Genomic DNA, 22,423 nt, shown 5'->3' with positions numbered 1-22,423 from the left:
ATCATGGAAGGTGACACCCAAAATATCATCAAAGCACTACTGTGTGACCCTCAAACCTACCAAAATCGCCAACTTCCAAGTTGCCACCCCTAAAATGTCCTTTCTTGTTCAATCGGGAATTTTGATGTCTGGGGTCCTTAGTCACACAACTTTCGTATGAAGAGAAACGTTGCGTGAAAATACTAACGCATGCTTTTCTCCCATGCACGTCTTACCGGCTACAGTGAGTATGCTGCAAGGAGACTCGCCGAATTGCGAGATTTGATGTTTTCAGTGTTGGCCGTTCGTCGGAACAAAATGGCGGGTGTGGGTAAGCATCGTGAGTGGAACGAAATATTCCTCCGATAGCTCAGTTGACTTGTACTTGGTTCACAATCCTCCGTCGTGCTCCGACGGATATATGGCGGCTAAGGGGACACTAGCACTTTAGTTTTTAAGTTTGTTAGAGTAACATAGTTTTTAGGGATAGTTTGGTAAAGCGCCTCGGGCAAATAATGGTTTTGTGCACTATGTAAATGAGCTATTATTATTATTATTATTATCATTATCATTATCATTATCATTATCATTATCATTATCATTATCATTATCACTATCACTATCACTATCATCACTATCACTATCACTATCACTATCACTATCACTATTAATGTTCTTGTTCTTGTTTTTATTATAATTATAATTATAATTATGATACTTGGTCAAAGCAGTGTTAAAATTATGACTAAGTACTCTCAGAACACTATAAAGAGGGGCCTGAAGGGTCAGAAAGGGTTTTTTTTTTTTTTCCAGTGGGAACTCTGGGACTGAGACTGGGACGGGTAATAGGATTCACACCCTTGTCTCCTATTCAAGACAACGTCGAGACGTGAATCGTTCAAGGGCAGGGGAAATACAAATATTACTGATTTAACGACCTTTCCAAGGCACGGCGACAGCATTTGACCAAACGATTTGAAAACACCACCTTGTCCAAGCGTAACTCATTATCACACCATTTCAAAGTCGTCCTCACAACAGCATCCATTCTTGCCTTAAAGTTGATAATTAAATCGCCGGCAGATGCAGTAGTTAACCGCTTTATTCTTGGTATCACTGAAGGCTCGAATTTCTGTAATTTGCTACAATAACTGTAAACTCTAGAAGAAATTCTCACATTTTATTTCATTTGAATACAATGTTATTCAATTGATCAACAGCGCACATGGCGAGAAAGCTAAAACTAAGCCAATAAATATCTAGGACATTCACATTAAAATACCTCGTACAATCTTTGCATTTAAATTCAAATATGGTGGGATGAAATTTAATTTAACGATTAAATATTTATTCCTTACATTATTATATTTACGTCTAGGTGCATAGGACCATTTTAAATATGTACTGAAAAAGTTTTTCTGGACTATTGTCCAATAAATTGCAAGTAAATGCTAAGTATTCCTATAATATTCCTATCGTACATAAATTCCTGTAAAGGAAACAATTCAATTTTATAATACATTGTTTTATAATCGTGTGACGATGTAAGACAAATATTTAATCATCTTATTACAAATCGGGTCAAGAAGCACAAGATGAGGCCGAACAAACATCCATATCTCGAGGTTTACGTTACCGATGTTGTAAGGTAACTTGATGGCGGGCGGGGGGAGGGGGACGAAGTCCTTTTCCGGACCTGAAGACCTTGCGGGGTAGCCTATGTGTCCCGCACCTCCTCCTCAAGGAGGGGGGCGGGGGGGGGGGTTGGTGGTTCAACTACACGTAGGCTAGTTGTTTTTTAGGTTAGAAATTCAGAAATTCATTCTAAACCGTCTGCTTTAGGCCTAATACGACTTTACAAGTTGACCTCACTCGTACTTCCCCGTCGTACCCGTGAGAGCTCCAGCTAGGTGTTGATTGGATGACAAGAATCGAAAATTCTAAGAGTGCTTCAACGAAGCAAGTTCCCCTTGCTCAGTGAGCATACTAGCCATATTTCGTCACCAAAAGCGAACTCCAACACACAAATCTTGAATTGTATCGGAATTAAGCATTTTAGTCAAGACGTTTTAGCTGTGATAATGAGATGTCTCAAGGCCTTGGTTAAATTTGTTCTAAGAAAGTGAACGGACTTAGGAAAATTTTTACAGTCTAAACAAAAGAACGAAGACAATCCATTTTACAGTTGTCTGTTCAGTGACCTTGCATTTGAATGGCAGCGAGGCTGGAGGTGAATCTGTTTTGATAAAGACCACACTGTTTTTGTTGTGTAAATTAAGTTGTTCTTATGCGAACTAGTTTGCATTTACATGAGAAAAGCAGAGGTCTGTATCAAAGCAGGGTCACCTCCAGCCTCGCTTGCAGTCATAGGCCAGGTAACTAGGCACAAAACTGTAAAATGGCCTATTGTACAAACACTACCTGAAATGTGCAAGGCGATGCTGTAGGAATCCCCTCCACGAATTCAAGTGGTGATTTAAGTGACTCTCGCCTTATAGTAAGGCAATCCATTTGTTAAATGCAATTTAACACGTTTTGGGTAAAAATATTTGCCACCCACATGACCCTCTAAGATAAACGTTACAGTTCGTTTAATAACGCCATTTCCACGCTTTTGATTGGTTCAAGAACGGTCTAGAACGGACTGACCAATCAGAAACAAACTAATGTCAAACTGTGCAATATATGTATCCCGGATGTAAAACTTAACTTTCCTTAAACATATAGAAAACGTATTAAGATTCTTGTTGGAGGTGAAAAGAAAACAAAAAAAATTAAAAAAGAAACCAGTATGACTTGATGTTCACATTTTGAGCAGTAAGTAATTGTGAAACAAACGAAGATTATTTGCTCATCGCAACACAAAACTACGGGCTGTAAAACTTGAAACAAAAAAAACCTGGTATGATGAGTAAAACGCTTCTGATTCAAGCTGACTTAAATCTGTATTTATGCCATTTAGATCATTAAGTTATTATCTTTCTACTGAATGGTTCTCGACAATTACTGAGAGGTTTCATCAGATTTGATGTAAGATAGCAAAACATGGCTCCTTTCATTACCACCCAACTCCCCTTCCTTTCGTCGGCCGTTACTAAACCTATGTAATACTCACGCTAGACAGCGTGAATTGACCTCTTTGTATACTCAGCGGAGTACTAGGTCTTTTTGGTGTGTTTTGCTGACCTTCCAAGTCCTCATCTGTAATACTGATGCTGCTGCCATCATGGCTCTCTGGCGAAAGTTCCTCGTCAATTGAGCATTCTTTCATCAAATTAATCTTGAGACGTGTAGCTTCTCTCTGTGATTTTATGACGGGACTCGCTTCCGTGCTCAGCGGACCTGCACAAGTCTTAATGATGTAATTCGCCTCGTGATTGGACGAATTCGTAACGTGGGGCGATTGCTTTTCAGATGAAGTTCCTTCGTGTTCGCCGCTCAACCCCCGAGTGAGCTTGTCGATGTTCCCGTATCGGATGTAGTTCTCATCCATTTCAGCAGACTCTGGATCGGAGTAGGGACTGGAAACACGTTGACTAGCATGACTGTGGAAAAACTCTTTGGCTTGGCTCCGTCGCTCTCCTTTGGGCGGCCGATGGGGAACTGGATGCGATAGAGAGTCTGGTAACTGGTGGGTGTCTGACAGAATGGGCGGGTTTTGCTCTAGGGACTGGGAACAATGAGATAAAGTAACTCATGTGGTACCGATTAACAACAAATTTATATCACTGTGTGAAATTGTTTACCGAATTGTTTTTTATTGTTATTTTAGGAGATATTACCATTGGCCTGTTTATAATTCACGGAATCCGCAATCAACTAGTTTGAGAGAAGAAAGCGGCAATGGTTACCCTACATCTGGTCGGTTTGAAAAGAACAAAACGAAATAAAAATGCTTAAACAGTATTACCTCATCAGTTGTCGCATTTCTCATTTCTTCCTCCGAGTCTGGAAGTAAAAGGAAATAACACAATGTTAGGATATACGAAGAAACAACGGAATTGGGATTGAACGAGGTCCGATTTCTGTTCCGCCTTGATGGTGATGGCCTTTCTAAGGGAAGGGGAGAGGGAGAAAGAGGACAGGGGACAAACTTTTTTCCTTTTTCCTTCCCCGCCTATGCTCCCGCTTCCCTCTCTTCCGAAATCCCTGATACTCGCCAGTCGGTTTAGGGAATAAGCAATTTCTGCTTAAATTATAATCGACATATATAACAGGCCGGTCATGAGAATAACTGAACTGATCAGCCGGAAAACATGGCTCTGATATACGATCAAATTCTTCCAAAAAGTTGTGAGGAGAATTTGAGCTTTAATCAGGGCTCGAAGAATTAGATACACTGATTGCACATGGGAATTTAAGGGCTACTTGAATATCAGCCAAAAATCAAACTCACCCGAGTTCTGTTTTTCAGCAAGATCTTGTTGATTTTCTGGTGAAGAACAAGTCAGCTGAATAACAGGAGCACGACCTGACGAAGGTTCGTTTGAGGTCGCTTTCTTTTGAACGGGAGACTGGTTATTTTCTCTCCTTGGAGGGACAGGTGGGGGAGGCAGAAACTCTTCCTTCAGTACACTTCCAACAGCTCTTTGTCCACTATGTCGCCTTCCCTCCCTCATAGATGGAGCAGCAGGCTGAACTGTTCGTCCACTATGGTGAGCTGCACTAGAATGAACAGGTGACGGGCTCGAACTAAATGAAGTGGGCGATTTTGCTTGTCTGGGTGGCAACGGAGGTGGATCAAATTTCTTCCGCGGAGGGAGGGCTGGCGCAGGTACGTTGTCCTCACTGTTAAACGCACATTGGCTGTCAGTCATGTCAGCGAGAGGCGCTAAGTGACGTTCAAGTTGGCAAGATCCGTCAATCATGTCGTGACTTTCGTGGTTTGATTTCGATTTTTCATCCCTTGTGTCCTTTTGGGCCTTATCATGCGGTACAGATTTTTTTTGTTTTTCCTTGTGAGAGAAAACCGGATGTTTAGCTGTATCATCAGCCAAAATGTTATCTTTCTTTGGTGATTCCTCTTTACAAACCTTCTTGACGGCAGTGTCATCCTTTTTAGCGACCTTGCGTAGCATCTTAGAAGCGGAGGAAAACTTAAGCGCGACTTCAGGTGATTCTTTGTCCTTTTTCAATTTTTCTTCTCTGGATGTCTTACGGGGGGATTTCGGTGATGATTTGGACGTTTTTCTACTCATCTGTGGTGACGTTTCTGGAGTACTTGGTTCGCTTCCTGAAAATCGTCCTTGGATATCCATAGCATCGCCAGGAGAAAGCGAATCTCTGCGGGGTTTTTCCGCAAAATCGACTTCGGAAACCTCTCGTGTCTCGTTGCTCCCTCGCCTCGGTTTGGGCGCCAGCTTCCACACCTTCTTGACGAACTTACTAGTCTTGGAATCTTTCCTCTTGGCCATCTCACATTGTCCGTCCTCCTCCACATTCTCGGACGATTTACAAAAAATCGAGTCGTCGGTACTTCCTCCGTCAGCAATCAAACACGATCCGGGGTCGTCTACTCCGCTATTTCGCCGTTGATTGGTGTTGTTCTGGGCCTGTTCCGTCTTCTCTAGTAGCCGAGCCTGTATCGCGGCCTCGCCAGTCAGATGACTGGTGTTGATGTTTGTCTTAAGTGGTAATAGCAGTGTGTGGGGATCTATGCTGCGCATGCCCTTGGCGAAGAAAGTTGACCGATGAGCAGCCGCTAACTCAGGCCGCCTCTGATTCTCTTCAGAAAGATCGCCGATACACGAGGAAGATGATCGCCTCCGAATCACGTCGCCAGGATCAGCCGGACGAACTGGTAAAGGCGGTGGACCCGGGCTATGTGCGCGGCTGACTAACCCTTCACACGTGGATTTACTCTTTTCGATCACCGTGTGTTTCTTGTTAGTTAAACGACTCCCTTTCCCACCAGCTAAGGTGGTCGCTTTTTGCTGAACGTCACCAACAGTCTCCGTAGAAACTGTTCCGATACTGTTCCGTTTATGTCGCACGGCTGGAAAGAGTTCGTTCACATCATTCTGTTGTGGCTTCTCCATCTGAGCAATAATTTTCTCAAACATGGTTTTAGAGGCTTCGGGATCTCCGGCTCTTAGTTTATCCAACAAAGACTGCCGTGAGCCTACTTCGTTCCGGGAATCAGCAGAAAGGGAAGCCTCTTCCGTGCTGGATTTTGGCGGGAAAACATTTTCCGACCTAAGCGCGTGCTCTCTCTGTAACTTGGGTTTTGGCGGGAAATTACCAGAGCTTGGCTCTTTGATTTGTGCAATTAGACTCTCGCGCATTTTTCGATTAACACTTCCACCGACATGCGAAATTTTCGGGCTGCCGTTCTTCACTGTGGTCTTGTCAACGGGGCAACTCGATAAGCTTTGGTTGCCGGAGATTTGGCACCGATGATTTTCCGTTCCCTTTTCGGACTTAAAATAATTTAAAACATTTCCATTTCCATCGAGGCTGTTGTCCGCTGGCCCCGAATGCAACGCTTCACTTCTTACATAACCTTCAGAGTCCATCTCATTTTCTTCAGGAATCAACTGTGCGCCTGAGAAATTCCTAGGAAGAGAGCTATTAGAGCGCATGCTTCCCTCTTCGCTGCCTGCAGAACATGAGCTTGTAAGCGAATCGCTGGAAGTCTTACGGCCGTGAACCGGGTCAGAGATGTGAATCGGCTCGGCGCTCTCGTCGACGAGCAGATCGATGTAGGCGCTGCCTTCCGACTCTTCCTTGATGTCGTCAATTCCATCGATTTCGGAATACGGTTGCCGCGTCAGAAACACGTCATCATCACTTGCCTTTTCAACAGAGGATTCCGTTGCGGACCGTGGTCTCGAGCCATTACTTGACACGGATCCATCACTTTCAATGTCAATAGTAACAGCTCTGCCGTTTTGTTTTTCAGGGAGATCTTCCTCTATGGTTCTTTGGCCAGGTAACGGATTGGTCACAGCACGTCTCCTGGCGTTATCCTTCTCCTTTTGTAGGGTACTCATAATCCTCTCCGGGGGCGCGGTCATAGTTCTCGGAAGCTTTCGGGATGGGTGAACACTTGGCGGAGACTTGGACGCACTGCCACTGGTAGATCTCCTATGGAAAGCGTCACGTTTCTCTGCCGCAGACTTGAAAACCTGCTTGGAATGCCGCCGAATTTCAGCGGCGATAGTGTCGCCATGTTTGGTGAAGAACTGGAAAATCCCTTCTCCAGTCACACTGCGTCTGTTCAGAGAAAATAGAGGTAAATCAACTCCAATAACTCTTTTTATTATATCGGCAGTTCCGTGAGCAGGTAAGATAAACCAAATCCTGCGCTGTGATTGGCTACCCGCGCGGGCAAGATGGGGCGATCTTGCCCGATCGGGACTACCCTTTGTGTCCCGCAAGAGAAATTTCCCCAAAAGCCATATGTAAGAAAATCTTTTATTGACCAAGCTTGTTCGGTCAAGAAGGCTGGACATTGGCCTCGTTCTTTTTTTGCGAGTTTATGGACCTCGACTCCGTCTCGGTCCATAAACACGCAAAAAAAATAAACTTGGCTAGTATCCAGCCATCTTGACCTCACGCTTGGTCAATACCAATACATCATATCATGATAACTACCTAGATGGGATGCTAATAAATAGAGCCTCTGCATTTTGTTGGGAAGCCCTAACAAGTCTCTAGTGCCCAGTACAACTGCCAAAGTCCATTTAAACTCCTCGATCAGAGGCGGATCCAGGATTTTTCTTAGGAGGGGGTGCACCACTAAAGAATGGCGTAACTGACTGGTGAGGTAAACAAATTTTAAAAGCAACTACAAAGAAGAAGGCTTCATCTCAGGGGGGGGGGGGGCACCCTCCCCCTAGATCCACCCCCGTTGATGGAGAGGGAGGAAACTGCCTTGTCCAAGGATACAACTCATAGACCCAGCCAGAGATTTCATACTAGCTTAGAGCATGACTTGCTAAAGGACTGTTGTGGCCTGCACTTAATAACATCACTATGTTGGAAAAGTAATTTCTAATAGTAACTAGATAGTCTTTGGTTGAAATTTAGCCTGCATGTAGGTATCAAAAAAGGCAATGACCTTCCTTTGACAATGCAGGAAGAACTTTGGATGTCTGTTTGGAAGCTACTGAAACTTGTAAAACACAAACACTTTTGCTGCATTTCACATAGCCCTGTGCCTCTAAGATTGCCATGAGACTTGAGTATTTATGCCAAATTTGGTCAAAGGTGATGACGTCAGAAGTGGAATAAAGGCCAATGCTTGTCATGGCTGGTTACGGGCAGCACAGAAGTCAATGGGTTAAGCATTAGTGCTTTCCAAACGTTAAATTATTAAATTTAGGATGACTAGTTTTTCCTGGAAATTGTAAGACATGCTCAGTTCCTGTTACAAATCAGTTTTTCACCTGCCAACTTTGAGTGTGAGAAGCTGCATGTCCTTCACTCCTGCACTAGCTGCAGGTTCACTCTTGAATCCCCTTATTTGACCTACAGACCAAGTGACCACGGTCTGGCTCCTGTCCACAGCAGATTGGAGGGACACTTCCTCCTCAGTAATACATAGGATGTAGTCCCCCCTGATGTTGTTATTTTCTGAGTGTGGAGTCAGCCTCGTGGTGACAAAATAACCTGTCAATCAAACAATATGAAATGGAAGGTCAGACCCTACGAATATGTTTGAGATAAAATGTAATTTTGGAGTCATCATTACTAGATGTGCACACAAAAATTTTGTGCTGGAATTAAATCAGACTAGAAAAATTCCTCCAAATACTACAAAAAAAGCAATAAATTCCTTACAGTTTGGTTTCCATGGTAACCAAGCCAACAAAAACAGAAAAGGTAATTCTGGATTCAACCATGTTTGGATACAGCATGTCTTTGGAGTCATTATGCAAGATAGGCAAGAAGGATCTTATAAGATATTAGAATATAGCTCCTGCCTACCCACCACTGGAGCCGAGCAAGCATTATTTCTATTGTATAACGTGTCGTATTATTCTTTCATTTTGATTGGTTCTTACGAGTACTTGTGTTCGACTCGTGCATCTACTAGCAGTTTTCTTAGACCTTAGGCATACATTGTTTTCTTAGAAAACAAGGAACACCATCCTCTTTTTGGTAGTCACAGATATTGACAAGATCTTATACATTCTTCAGGATCCGAACTAGCATACCACTCAATAATCAGGATTCTAAGCCTAAGTAAGGGGTCCTATAGGATTCTGATACTGTAGCATCCTCAATGTAGGATTTCAACCAAGAAAAACATGATGAGTATTCGCTAAAAAACAGCCGAAAATTCCTTGCGCCAACCTGGTTGTGTAGCTGTCTTGGCGTTAACCTGTGAAGCATCACCCAAGTTGTGGCATGATCTTGAATGCACACTTGACAGGTCAGAGGTTGCACGCCTTTTTAGCTCAGGAGTAGATGCGGGACTATCGTCATTAGGGACTTGTGCCCATATTTCAGAGGAGCTAGTTCCGCCTACTTTGACAACAACTTTGTTTATAGCTCCTAACCAGTCTTTTATGGCTTTTTCAGTGTCGCAAGCCAAAGTGATGGCTCCTTGCTTGCTACACACAATCATTATTGGGTAACAGTGGCTCTTTGAGCTGTGAGCTTCACCAATGTAGACAATGCTATCCAGGTGGAAGGAATATTCCATTGACTTTTGCAATTCAAATGCATTTTCATCTTTATAGTACTCCAGTCTTTGGCTCAAATTCTGTGTCTTGTTACGCAAAACAAAAAATTTACTTTGCCATGCCTGTAAGAAGAGAACAGAAAAATCAGATCTAGTCTTTTCCAACGTGCTGGAATTGCATGCCCAAAAATTAATGACAAAATTACAGCTTTACTTTGATAAGTAAAGATTAATAAGATAAAGATTTAAAGCCATTTTCAATTGAGTGTCTAAAACCAGAACAAACCGATTACTTGCCAATTATACTACTCACCCTTTCGACACTCATTTGAAAACTGCTCTAAAAATGACATGATACAGAATCAATCACGATTACACAATAATTAATCAATTCAATAAATTACTGACCTTAGGCTTCAAACAGCAGGAATTTCCATCAGGAAAGTTCATTTGCAAGTTCTAATTTATCCCAATAAAGGATGAATTTGTGTTTGATACCAAACACATATATTATAAAATTAAACAGTACAATTTTAGCAGCAAACTGATGAAAACCATTACTATTATTGCAGAGAGAAAGACATATTATATGCTGGGGGGGGGGGGGGGGGGGGATACCTTCCTATAAATTTTGCTTTAATAAATTCACAATCCCACCCAACACCTCAGATCTCATCTCAAAATAACATGTTTGCACACACAAGTTGTGTAGCCTCAGAAAGAGAAAACATACATTCTGCTGTGTAGCGAGAAAAGCAAGACACACTTAGGCCAGCATGCTCACACAGTGGAGCATATCTCAGTTTAAAAGCTATTAGGAGTATTGCTAATCTGTCCCCTCCTTGGCATTGAATGCAAATCCATTGCAGACTACACCTTCTCAAAGCATGTTATCCATTCCCCCAGTTACCACAACAGGTTGCTAATGAATGGTCCTGCAAAAATAGCCATACCCTCCCATACCATGGGCAGCACGACAGAATTCCAAAGGAGAAGGGGGTTCCAGAAACTGCAGCACCAAGGGCATGGGGGTAGGGGGGTCATTTGGAACAGTTTGAAACTCTGAAAGCAAGGGAAGGGTGGTTGAGGATTTTGGAATTTCCAAAGCCAAGGGGGTGGGGGTGGAGGGTTTAGATGGCGATGCTGCCCATGGTATGGTATTGTTAATATTTTCTGGAATCACCCAATACCACTTTACTTTCCTGGATCATGGAAAGAAAGGGATTGTTAACTGTCTTGCAGTGGCCAGTATGGGAACCCAGATCGGTTGTCTGGGAGTTACACACATTTTATAATCATTATTCTGACCTGCTTCCCACAAAATACATGTATATTGCATATTACAGCATGATTAATGTTTCTCCAAGTTTAAAATCAAGGCATGTAGAGTAATCTAGATGGGCATTAACTTATTTGCTAATTTAGCAAGGAGAGCTTCAATTGATGAGGAATGCATGTCAACAGCTTGACACAAAATTGTTACTGAACTATATTTAAAGACCCAAATCCAACTTAAACTAAATTGTAAATTTAATGTTACAGACACTTTGCACTAAATCTAAGTCACACGAAAGATTATTGACCTCGGAGTGTTTGGATATTTTCAGATGATCCACATACATCCAAAGATACCTGTAAATATTTATCTTGTGAAGACATTTGAAAGATTTTCATAGACATTTTGAATATTTTCCAGTCCCAGGACCCAAGACGTGTTTCACAAAAAAAATTCTGTCACCAGAGGTGTTATACCTTAAAAATTGAAGAACTGAAGAAAGTGGACCATCATCTATATGAATCTTTCTTTACTTCTATTGGTTCAAGTTTATAGATGTTTTGAAATGTGTTAGTAAAGGCTATATGTGGTGAGCCATGAGAAATTGGATCATAAGTGTGAGTAGGCATTAGATCAAGGCTTTTACAAGAAAGGCCGTACAAGAAAAAGACAAAAGTTGAGGATACGAGAAAGAAACATGTCTGACAGGAAAACATGCTCAGGTTTGAAAAGGAGAAAAGAAGGTCCAATACAGGTTTGGTGGAATGCAGGATGAAACAAAAAATGGAAACAGGATGCAGCACAAAATACTTTTTGCTAATTTTAACTGGCAAGATGCAGGAGAATTTTAAAATATTTGATGAAAAACAGAAAATCACAACTTACATTCTACATAACACAGAGAGCCGTGACTCTAACTAGGATCAGGTCGGCGTCGACAAAACCAGGATTGGATCGGACCGGATCACGGATCGGATCACGGATCGGATAACGGATCGGATCACGGACTGGATCACAGACCGGATCACGGACCGGATCACAGACTGGATCACGGATCGGATCACGGATCGGATCAAGGAAAAAAATTCAAAATTCAAGATTCAAAATTCAAAATTTTGTTGAGCAAATTACACTAGAGTGACTACTGTGAGCAGAACGTTTTATTTAATTCAGGTGTGATATTCCTTTATTCTTTTATGATATCAAGCCAACTGGCAACTGGTCACAGATGAATTTTTTTCAGGCTGTTGGGTTTTGATTGCGATGATCAACCATGTCTTCATATTTTTCTCCGCAGTTCAGATAAATGATATTTCGTATATTCGCTTGCATCAAAGGTAAACTGTCATAAAAAGAGTCAGCATGGTAATAATAGGACGAACGTATGATTGAAACACAAAAACTAAAAACACTAAAAAATTAAACACCTGATGATTTCAAACAATTTCCGTTTCTGAGACAAGTCTATACTTTTACAAGATGTGAGTTTGGAATACGATATTTCGTACTGGAATAAAACGAAACAGGCCATTTGTATTTCAAGGAAATATAGCTGTTTTACAAAAAAATATAGGAATAACATCGATAATGTGAACGATAACGCAACCCAAGAATAAACAACATTTCAGGAGTTACGTCAGGATTTTTAAAGTCATTTTTAGGGTCATAAAGAGTTGCCTTTATATGGACTAAAACCTTAAAATGATCATGTTCTAGGATAGAAAGCACTTAAGAGGCAAGAACAAATCAAAACGGAATGAGGATCATTAAGGATGGCAAAGATTAACGAGGACTGCAAATGACGAACTTGAAAAACTAGGCTAGTTTTTTCAACATGCGCAAATCGTCACGTAGCTCCTTTAAAGCAAGTCATGTCCTTAAGCTTTCGTATGTAAGCTTTCTCATTAACTGTAACGCTAACTGTAACGCTCACATCTGACACGAAAAAGTAGCCAAGAATTAGCTACTGATACTAACAACAATTTCAAAAACGAGAATGGGAGGTTCACACAAGCTTCAAGCCAACTAACGTTCAAATATAACTACATCTGCCTGTTCATTACAATTTAAATTCGTTGTAAATTAGGCGCTTATGTGGCTTTTTAAATGACCTCTTGTCATTCTCTGTAATTAACATGTCATTGCGTCAAATTCGGGATTCTTATTTTTATTTAACATATTTTCGTTTTCCACTTTTATTTTTTATTTATTATTATCTTATAAGCCATTTGATTTTTTTTTTTCTTTAACAGGTTTTTTTTTTCTGTGATCCGATCCGTCATCCGATCCGTCATCCGATCTGTGATCCAATCTGTGATCTGACCTGTGATCCGATCCGTGATCCGGTCCGTGATCGGATCCGTGATCTGGTCCAGTCCGGTCCGATCCTGATTTTGTCGACGCCGGGATCAGGCAGGATTGGGCAGGATCAGGATCAACCTTAAGCCTGGAGTGGGATGGCAGGACTAAGCCAAAAATAGAGTTGGGATGTGAAAGGAGAAAAGAGGGTCCAGTATAGGTTTGGTGGAATGCAGGATGAAACTAAAAATGGAAACAGGATGCAGAATGACACAAATTTAAGTGGTGGGATGCAGCAAAAAATACATTTTGCTAATTTTAACTGGCAAGATGCAGGATAATTTTAAAATAACTTGATGAAAAACAGAAAATCACAGTTTACATTCTACATAACACAGAGAGCCGTGACTCTAACTAGGATCAGACAGGATCAGGATCAACCTTAAAGTGCCACTATGATGAAATTCTCAATACCCAATTTTTTACGTTTTCGTACACAATAGGTCTTTCCTAAATATCTTGGCAAATTTCAATCTATTGCGAACTCATCTTTTTTGGACCTTTATTTCTGAGAATTTACGGCCGCCATTAATTTTCCTTGTTCCAAGTTTTGGTTGAGAATTGGAGAAAATGACGTCATTTTCTCAAAAATACCGCACAGGTTAATTATAATAACAATTAGCCGCAATTCCCATAAAGAATAACAAAAACTCTGGCTCATATATTTGTGCAATTTTCCACATGAATTGTTATTATAATTTCAACCTGTGCGGTATTTTTGAGAAAATGACATCATTTTCTCAAATTCTCAACCAAGACTTGGAACAAGGAAAATTAATGGCGGCTGTAAATTCTCGGAAATAAAGGTCCAAAAACCGCGTGTTCTAATGTTCGTAATAAACTGAAATTTGCCAAGATATCTAGGAAAGACCAATTGTGTACGAAAATGTAAAAACATGGATATCGAGAATTTCATCATAGTGGCACTTTAAGACTGGAGTGGGATGGCAGGACTAAGCCAAAAATAGAGGTGGGATGTGGGATTGAAAAGCCTGTTTTATACCCTCAAAAAAGTCTCATTTCAAGAAGAAACGCAAAGGCAAGCTAAAAGCCTAATCAGGTTTTCTGACTTTGTTTTCTAGAACTGTCTAAATTTATTTTTGTTTCTCAACTTGCAAAGTCTAGAAAATTATCATTATTCAAAAGCAAAACCTTGTACATATGTTTCTATCCTGTCATTTGAAGCCATTAAAAAAAAAACTTAACAAATTTCATTGAAATCATCAGGGACTTATTTTTAAAAACAATAACAAATATAACAATGTTGTGTCTGGATGCAAAATATAAGTTTTCTGATACAACACTGCAATATTCTCCATTAGTATTGCAGAATGGCTTTGTTTTAGAAAAAAAATAAAACAGCCTGTATGGAGCCAGTTATACCCAAAGCAGGTCAGGGCATTTTGCATGCCACACAGACCTGCTGAGAAATTATTAGCCTGGATCGAAGATTTGTATTGCCGGCAGCCAGAGATTATCAGTCTATTTCTTATTGCGTTTTATTCACTTGCCCAATAGTCTGGGAAAACAGACATCCCTTGCTTATTTCTTGTTTGTTGATCTCTTCTGTAAGAGATGGATTTTATGCGAAGGATACTATAATCAATTACAGTGAAGCAAATTAAGGGATACAGTGTGGGTTTTTTAAGGATCAAATTTGAATGTCAAATGCCTCCCTCGCAAAGGGTGGAATTAGTGATCAGTAAGACGTCATTTTCTCAAAATGTGTACAACCTATAGATGTAAAATGGCACGTTACATCATAGATGATTAACTATGAGGGAATAAAATTTTGACAGTAAAAAATGTTTTGAAAATAATAATGAAGTTGTTAAATATCACAGTGCTGTAACACAACTTGATGTATTAAAGCACTACATAAGCGTTGAATATTGAATGGAAAGTAAATAACAATATATTTGAACCAAGAAAGACAGCAGTGCAGTGAAAAGTAGTGCGATTTAATCTGTGAAATGAAAAGAAACAGGATTAACCATATCTATAACAATTTTATCTCACCTTAATCCTGACTTTTGTCGAAGTTGGTGGTCGTTTTATCATCATGTAACCATACTTGATGATGTCTTCAGCTTCAAACACACCGTAAATATTATACTCAGCCATCGTTAAAACATTACCATATCAGGATTTTCCAAAACCTGGGTCAGGGAAAAAGATAATGAGATCAGCAAAAACAGGAAATAACATCGCTAACGAAATACGTATGAGAAGGGGTATACAATGTACGTCCTGCCAAGTCTAAAGGAGGATTTAGTTTTGTTTCTGTCGTTCCCAGGAAGCGACAAAAACAGAAAGACGAACTTTGAATCACAAATAAAGCGAGAAATGGTAATATGTACGCTACTTCCGTCACTACTGCAGTTGCACCTTTTGGTAGAAATAATATCGTATTCAAGACGAGTGAAAATTGGTCAACAGCCCGATGAGCCCATTCAGAGCAAACAAGAAGTCCATCATTTAACAACAATTATGTAGACCGAGCTGCAAGGAAATAGCAAAGACGACAGCTTAATCCGCTTAAATTTTTGTTTTGACCGTTCATTTTTATACCGATGACACGGTTCAGTGGTTTGTGGAGTATCCACCCAGACAGAAGTACATAGCGGTTGAAATATATTCCGAATATTCGCATTTAACACACCACCAAAACACGAATTCTCAATTTGTCAACCTGGTCGACCTTCATCTAAATTTCCTTCTTCTACTTACCTTAGCGGGACGTAGAATTTATTTAAACAGCAGTCTAACGTGACCGCCATATATAACGTACATTTATAATGACTGCATGCAAGTCGGTCCAACTCACCTGCATGTATGAATTAAAATTCTTCTTGTATTTGTTTGCGCCGATGCAGGATTCTTAAATATGGAGAAGCATACAATTTGGAACCTTACAAAAGAGCTGATCTTGATTTTTCACTTCCGTACCAGTGAAATAACTATCGCGTGTTGTTAGGAATTTGATGCAAAAACCGCAAGGAAGTGCGAATTTCCAATAGTCATCACGCATCGCGTGGAGCGGACGACCAAGAAGTCATAAAGTCGTTTTTATAGTCCAAAGCATTTAAAAACTTCAATAAAATATCATGTTACCGCTATTTAAATTACTGCTCTTACGCCCCGTTGATTAGAAGCTTTAACTATGTTGTCAAAAGCTCAATAATTAGTTCGCTTTATAAGACTGCCACGTTCGCTACAGTACAGCAAAATTCATCCAGCTGTAAAATGAGCGAACCACACGCAAGAATTAAGACTCGATAGCTAGCAATACTCACCGTCCATTTTGTTGCGGTCCTAAGTCAGAAAACGAACCTTTCACGTTGACAAACCGTACAAACGATAACCGCGATGACTCTGCTGTTCTTGGCATAGAAGAAATTATTAGTGTTACTGTTTTTGCCGGGCCGCTCTAGATAGATCTAGATCGAAGGTAGACTAATGAGCATCGAGTTCCATCATTTCATAGTTGCCGGATGTCCAGTAAACGGTCGTTAACCCTACATTTACATTCTCCAGCATTTGCGCGTAGTATAGTGGAAGACTTAACGATCGGCTTTAACTGCAGAGAACGCAAGATGACGATATGAAAGGAGATTTTCGATCAGAAATCAGCAGAAATCAGCAGAAATCAACTCTTGTCAATTTATGGCCAGCGCGGCAACTTCGCCACTTGTCAACTTGAATTTCTGCACATTACAATATCTTGAGCAGTAGGTCTCGGTCGCTCAACATTTGGACAACATAGCTTGATCCCCTCTACATAACTAGCTGATTTCCCAGCTGTCAAAACAACAAAGCCCATAAATTATTGTCAACCTACTTACTCCTCTGAACATGTTTCCCACTTTTTTCAATCAGAATTGTTGCCGCATTGCATTGTGGGAAGGCTTAGTAGCCACGTCTCTTGTGCGGCAAATCAAGATGTCGGAACGAAAAGTGTTGAACGTAAGTAAAATTTGGATTTCTTGTCCTTTCTTTCCTATTCCACAGAAGATCACTGATATCAAAGTTATATATCCAAAAATGTGTTCACTTAAAATCTTTGAGCCTGTAAAAAGAAACCACAGTAACTCATATAATGGTGTTTGTACCTCAGGTAGCTTCCTCAAGTGTCTTTGACGATCTTATAACCTTTAAACCCCCTGTACTTGTCACTGTGTACTAGGTAGTACTCGCTGCCCATCCACTTTATTCCCAGTGGCACTTAAGACCCTTACTCTGGCTTGCCACTGTCGTCTGATACATGCCGCAGCATGTAATGATTTTGTTATGCAGTATTTGATATTTCAGTGTTGCAGGTGCTCAGGAAATTTTTCATATTCTAATTCACTTCCTGTTATAAGCCTGATCACCGACATCCACTATTATACATCAGTCAATTCCAGCAGTGCCCACCCCCCCCCCCCCAGGCTAACCCCCCGGGCATTGGCATTTTTTTAAAAATAAATGGGCAAATTCCCCGGGGTGGGGACACATAAGCGGTCTAAATGCCCTGGGGTGGGGACGAAGAAAGAGTGCAAATGCCCCGCCCCCAGGATCGTCGCCTTCCAACACCTCTGCAGTTTTTTTATTAATCAGTGAATAAAACGTTCAACTGTTCAGTATTTTAATGCAACGGTAAGACCTCAAGGACAACAGTACGTGTTAGTTGTTTCTGATTATATTTATTTCTTTATATTGATTTTTAACAGTTTGCTAGAGGATAGCTGGGATTGTGGCGGATGTGCCTCCAGCCGCGAGCGATGATAGGTGCCTGTTTTCACAGGCTACTTTTTCTGTGAAGAATCAAGACATTTTAAATGATGATGCATTGCATTTTAAGCTTGCAAAATATCTGTCTTGAAGATCGCATCATTTGAATTCACAAACCTTAAGTATTTTAATTCCACTTTCATGAATTTAAAAAATGCTAGGCTAGTTTTGAATGCGAAATGCAAAATAGTCGTGTTCACATCAGTGATTGTTTTGTGATAAACAAAATATAGTTCACCTTGTCGCTTATATTTGTATGCTTACAAGTAATGAAGAAATATCTAAAATTGAGAAAACACACCTTTAAAATATCTACAAGTTTCTTTAGTCCCTGACGGCCAAGTCATTGCTCGACAAACGCCTCGTCTTTCCCGATGAACTCATCCATGGCACTTACGAAAACACATGTGTCAAATGCCTGGGGGTCGCCCCGGGGTACGCAAATGCCCAGCCTCGGGGCTGCGATAAAATTGCAGATGCCCCACCTGCAGGACTGACAACGCGAGCAAATGCCCTGCGGTTACCTGAGGGGGGGGGGGGGGAGGGGGATGGGCACCACTGGAATTGACTGATGCATTACATAACCACCAAGTTTGGTTACGTGACCTTTGCCTTGCGGCATATGGTGGTGTTGTGTTATAATGGTTTGACTTTTTTTGACGTTACACAGGTTTGTATGCGGAAAAACGGTAATCGACATCATAGCTGGAAAAAAAAAAAAATCTAGACAAATGTACAGTCCTTACTCAAGGGGAGCAAGATTGATAGCTCTAGTTTTCTCCATATTCTCAGATCATAGCTCAGTGGAAACCCCTTATTTCCCTTTTCACACCATTATAGAAGCACATTTGGCAGTCTGTGAGAGGCAAAGAACATGTTAAATGTGCAATCTAGTTGATCCTAGTGGTATATAGTGATAAATTATTATTACTGTTATATACATGTATTCTCAACTAGACTGCAGGCTCGATTATTGTGTAGTATTGCTTTTAACACTTTACAGACTAATCCTTACTACATGGAATGATTTTTGGACAGACTTGGACTGGTAACTGTTGATTTAAAAAAAAAAAAGAAAAACGATTCTGATGTGGCTAAATGTAATTTAGGCGAGGTTTGACTCAAGTCAATGTTGGCCAGCAGTCTCTCAGGGGAGCCATGCTCTGTGTGGTCTCATACAGGGTTTTCCTGGGCTTATGTATTTTGCTTGTCAGCTTTGTGAGATCATGCAGTTTGCCTTGAGTGCCAGTTGTGCTTTTGCTTCTTCACCTCCCTCCCTTTCGCAGGTGGCAGTAAATGTAAGTATATAGGGTCGTAAGTGTCTCCACTGACTCTGTCAGTGTGACAGCACCTGGTGGTTGCTGCTCTCAGGATTACCATGGATACCTACATGCTCTGCTCGAGGCTCATATTTTGGCTGCATCATCCCTTAAGCATCTTTCTCAAGCTCATCAATCAGTGATGAGTTTAATAAAGCATTATTTTATTCCTGGTGTTCTGTAAGAGGGGGATGGTTAAACAGCTCTTCCTTATTTAATCTACAGAAATACTACCCACCAGATTTTGATGCATCTAAAATCCCTAAGCTTGGACTTTCCAGGGATCGTCAATATGTGGTGCGACTTATGGCCCCTTTTAACATGAGGTAGGTGTCTCAATGTTGACCACTGAGAGTTATTTTCATCAATCAATTCAATCAGTTTCATTTCACTCTCGAGACAAACAGGAATACACGCCATGAGAAGCTGCAATTTTGTAAGCATTTTATGTGCTTGTCCATATGTACTGGTTTTAATGTCCAGCTGACTGGCAAATTGATCAAATTCATTTTGTTCCTATGGAGATTTATAAACAAGTTCTTTACTTTGAGCCAAAACAAAACTATCAGTATTGAAAGTTCTTATGAAATTTCCATGTATCTAATATCATAACTATTTGTATAAAATTTAAACTATATATTTTTTCCTGTTTAGGTGTACAACATGTGGTGAGTACATTTACAAGGGCAAGAAATTTAATGCCAGAAAGGTGGGTGCAGGTAACATTTAGTACTGATAATTGTTTCAAAAATGTTTGTCTTAAAAGTCTTATGTCATCATCATACATACCTGTACATGTACACATAGCAAAATCATTATTTACAGTGACATCAGTAAAACCAAGTTTAGGCAGAATAAATCCGTGAGATATACTATATGGTGACAAAATTCCATAATTGACACCAGCTCAGTTATCCTTAAAATATAGTTCTCAGCTGTGCGACTTGTGATTGTCACACTTAAGAAGTGCGACTTTCTTTTGTTTTGAAAGCAAGTAGAGTATTAAGCAAATATCACCATAGCTTATTGACATTAACTTGACTTTGTTGCAGGAAACAGTGCAGGGAGAAACCTACCTTGGGCTTTTGATATTCCGATTCTACATTAGATGCCCAAGATGCATATCGGAGATAACATTCAAGGTAACCGTATGTCTTTAAAAGACAGCCTTGTTCTTAACATTTAGCTTGTAGAACTGGGCCGTATCACCAAGGGAGAAAGTGATTCAATATAGGACAAAAAATGAGATTCCAGTTTTTCAAAGTACTTAGAGAAATGGAAGTAAGTTCAAAGCGAGGTTAAAAAATTAAAGGACAATTTATCCTACCTTTTTTTCAATGTTTTTTTTCCGCATAGTTTTAGTCTGGATTGAGAAGATATATCAATCACTCATGACTGTGTTTTTCCATATTTTGAAACACTTCAAAGCTCATCAGTCTCCACTGTATGTCATATTTTCAGCTCTCTTTCTGGTGTTTGAAAGTGTGGTCAGACGTGGTCATTACACCTCAGTTTCTTCAAATTGTCTCGAACTTCCATTCCATGTATTTTGGTCATAATAATGATAATGATAATGATAATGATAATGATAATGGTAATGGTAATGATAATGATAATGATAATGATAATAATAATAATAATAATTGATTAATATTGTGACCATGAAACCTTGTACATGACTGTCTGTTTCATCCTCTTCCTTGATGATTGTAGACTGACCCTGAAAGCACAGACTATGTTTGTGAGAATGGAGCTACAAGAAACTTTCAGGCTCAGAAACTTATGGAAGATGAAGAGAACAGAAAACAAAAGGAAGAAGAAGAGGAAGAGCAAAACAATCCCATGAAGGTACAATACTTATTAAATTGAAGGATTTGTTGGAAAAAGGGAAGTGACTCGCGAAGTGAGTCGGTGTAAGGGTTGGTAGTCCTTCTAATGATAGCATGACTGAATAATATTTCACAGTTGGTAATAATCTCTGAAGTTATTCCTTTTGCAACTGTTGTATTATGTAGTTTTTTGTGTCTGGCAAATCCTTGGTTCAAATTATAACGTCAACATGATAAATCACATTTTGTAATTAGATATTCTTCTGAGAAATTTTAAATGCAGAGGCTAGGAAATGTGTGCAAGTAATGGGAAGTACAAGACATAAAGTCTTTTAGATACACACTGTGCTGAGTTTATATATAAACAACATAATGTTTTCAATGTTATTCTCATTGACTAGATATTGATTTTCATTAGTGTGAAACTAATAAATGTGACACCAGCTAGCTACAGAATACAAAATTAATATAAGCTTCAGGGGAAAAGGAAAGCCTGAAGTTAAGAGTTCAGAATATTTTATTACAGAAGTGTAATGATTCTTTCTTAATAAGGGAATTTCATATTTCGTGCATTTCTGATAGGCTCTTGAGAAGAGGACGAAAGAATCCAAACAGGAGATGGACATTTTAGAAAAGTTAGAAGAGTTGAGAGATCTGAACACAAGGCTTGCTAATGGTATGTTACTTAAGAAAGAGTAGCTACTTAGACACATTCTTGAATGTTCAAAACTTCATTTGAAATTCCGAGGCTCTAAGTCATAACTCTGTGAAATTCTTTGCCTCAAATCTGACAATCTTATTTTTCTAAAAGAGCAAAATGTACTGAGTGTATAATATCATATTCAACTGGTGATCAGTACATTTAAGTTTGGTTTGAGCATCAGTGTACTTAGTTAATGTTTTTGTTTCATTTAGTTGATTATGACTCTTTATTGGAGTTAAATGCAAAGGCTGCCGAGGAAATGCGAGCTAAAGAAGAAGAAGAAGATGAACAGTTAGTACAGTAAGTACAGTGTAGATTTGTCCTTCATTACCTTAACCTCATGTCATGAGTAGCAGAGGTGTTTTGTTCTTTTTCTCTTTTTGTTGCAAGAAAATCAATAAAATCTATAGCAAGCACCTACATGTAACCTTATATATTATTTAGCACATAATAGTTGGGACACTGGTTCTTGAAACAGATATATATATATAGATGTGTAAACGATGTTGGTTTGCCAATGATGATGCCTTGGAGAAAAGGATCCAGTGGATACAG

The 22,423-nt window shown here is 39.9% G+C and overlaps 2 protein-coding genes across 3 annotated transcripts in view; one reads left to right on the top strand and one right to left on the bottom strand.

Moving 5' to 3' along the window:
- Window positions 1-1,145: 1,145 nt before the first annotated feature.
- LOC145479212 (uncharacterized) lies at window positions 1,146-16,624 on the bottom strand. Of its 2 annotated transcripts, none has more exons than XM_081457505.1 (7): window positions 16,541-16,624; window positions 15,264-15,403; window positions 9,280-9,733; window positions 8,370-8,592; window positions 4,376-7,194; window positions 3,890-3,927; window positions 1,146-3,649 (listed from the first exon to the last, which is right to left on the bottom strand). In XM_081457505.1, exons 2-7 carry the CDS (start codon window positions 15,366-15,368, stop codon window positions 3,080-3,082), a joined length of 4,209 nt encoding a protein of 1,402 aa, XP_081313631.1. In that variant the 5' UTR covers window positions 15,369-15,403; window positions 16,541-16,624; the 3' UTR covers window positions 1,146-3,079. The 2 variants fall into 2 exon arrangements, with proteins under 2 accessions (XP_081313631.1, XP_081313632.1); XM_081457506.1 differs by lacking the exon at window positions 16,541-16,624 and adding an exon at window positions 15,975-16,276.
- Window positions 16,625-17,099: 475 nt separating this feature from the next.
- Window positions 17,100-22,423, top strand: part of LOC145479229 (splicing factor YJU2-like) — a 9,216-nt gene continuing 3,892 nt past the window's right edge. Inside the window, exons 1-7 of the mRNA XM_081457533.1 lie at window positions 17,100-17,210; window positions 19,562-19,662; window positions 19,991-20,045; window positions 20,389-20,478; window positions 21,050-21,184; window positions 21,748-21,841; window positions 22,081-22,168. Of these exons, the coding sequence (XP_081313659.1) occupies window positions 17,100-17,210; window positions 19,562-19,662; window positions 19,991-20,045; window positions 20,389-20,478; window positions 21,050-21,184; window positions 21,748-21,841; window positions 22,081-22,168 (674 nt within the window). The remainder of the gene's footprint in view (window positions 17,211-19,561; window positions 19,663-19,990; window positions 20,046-20,388; window positions 20,479-21,049; window positions 21,185-21,747; window positions 21,842-22,080; window positions 22,169-22,423) is intronic.

This window comes from Orbicella franksi, chromosome 2 (genome assembly GCF_964199315.1).
Source record: "Orbicella franksi chromosome 2, jaOrbFran1.1, whole genome shotgun sequence".
Classification (NCBI taxonomy): domain Eukaryota; kingdom Metazoa; phylum Cnidaria; class Anthozoa; order Scleractinia; family Merulinidae; genus Orbicella; species Orbicella franksi.
Note: the sequence above shows the minus strand (reverse complement) of the source record. Positions and strands in the feature narration are given on the sequence as shown.

What these genes read in the sequence shown, in the direction of transcription:
- LOC145479212 (XM_081457505.1), bottom strand. Translation starts at nt 15,368, where the DNA reads ATGGCTGAGTATAATATTTACGGTGTGTTTGAAGCTGAAGACATCATC. An exon ending in CAAGACAGCTACACAACCAG is followed by an intron (nt 8,593 to 9,279) that starts GTTGGCGCAAGG and finishes TTTGATTGACAG; the next exon opens with GTTATTTTGTCACCACGAGG. An exon ending in TGCTGAAAAACAGAACTCGG is followed by an intron (nt 3,928 to 4,375) that starts GTGAGTTTGATT and finishes TTTTACTTCCAG; the next exon opens with ACTCGGAGGAAGAAATGAGA.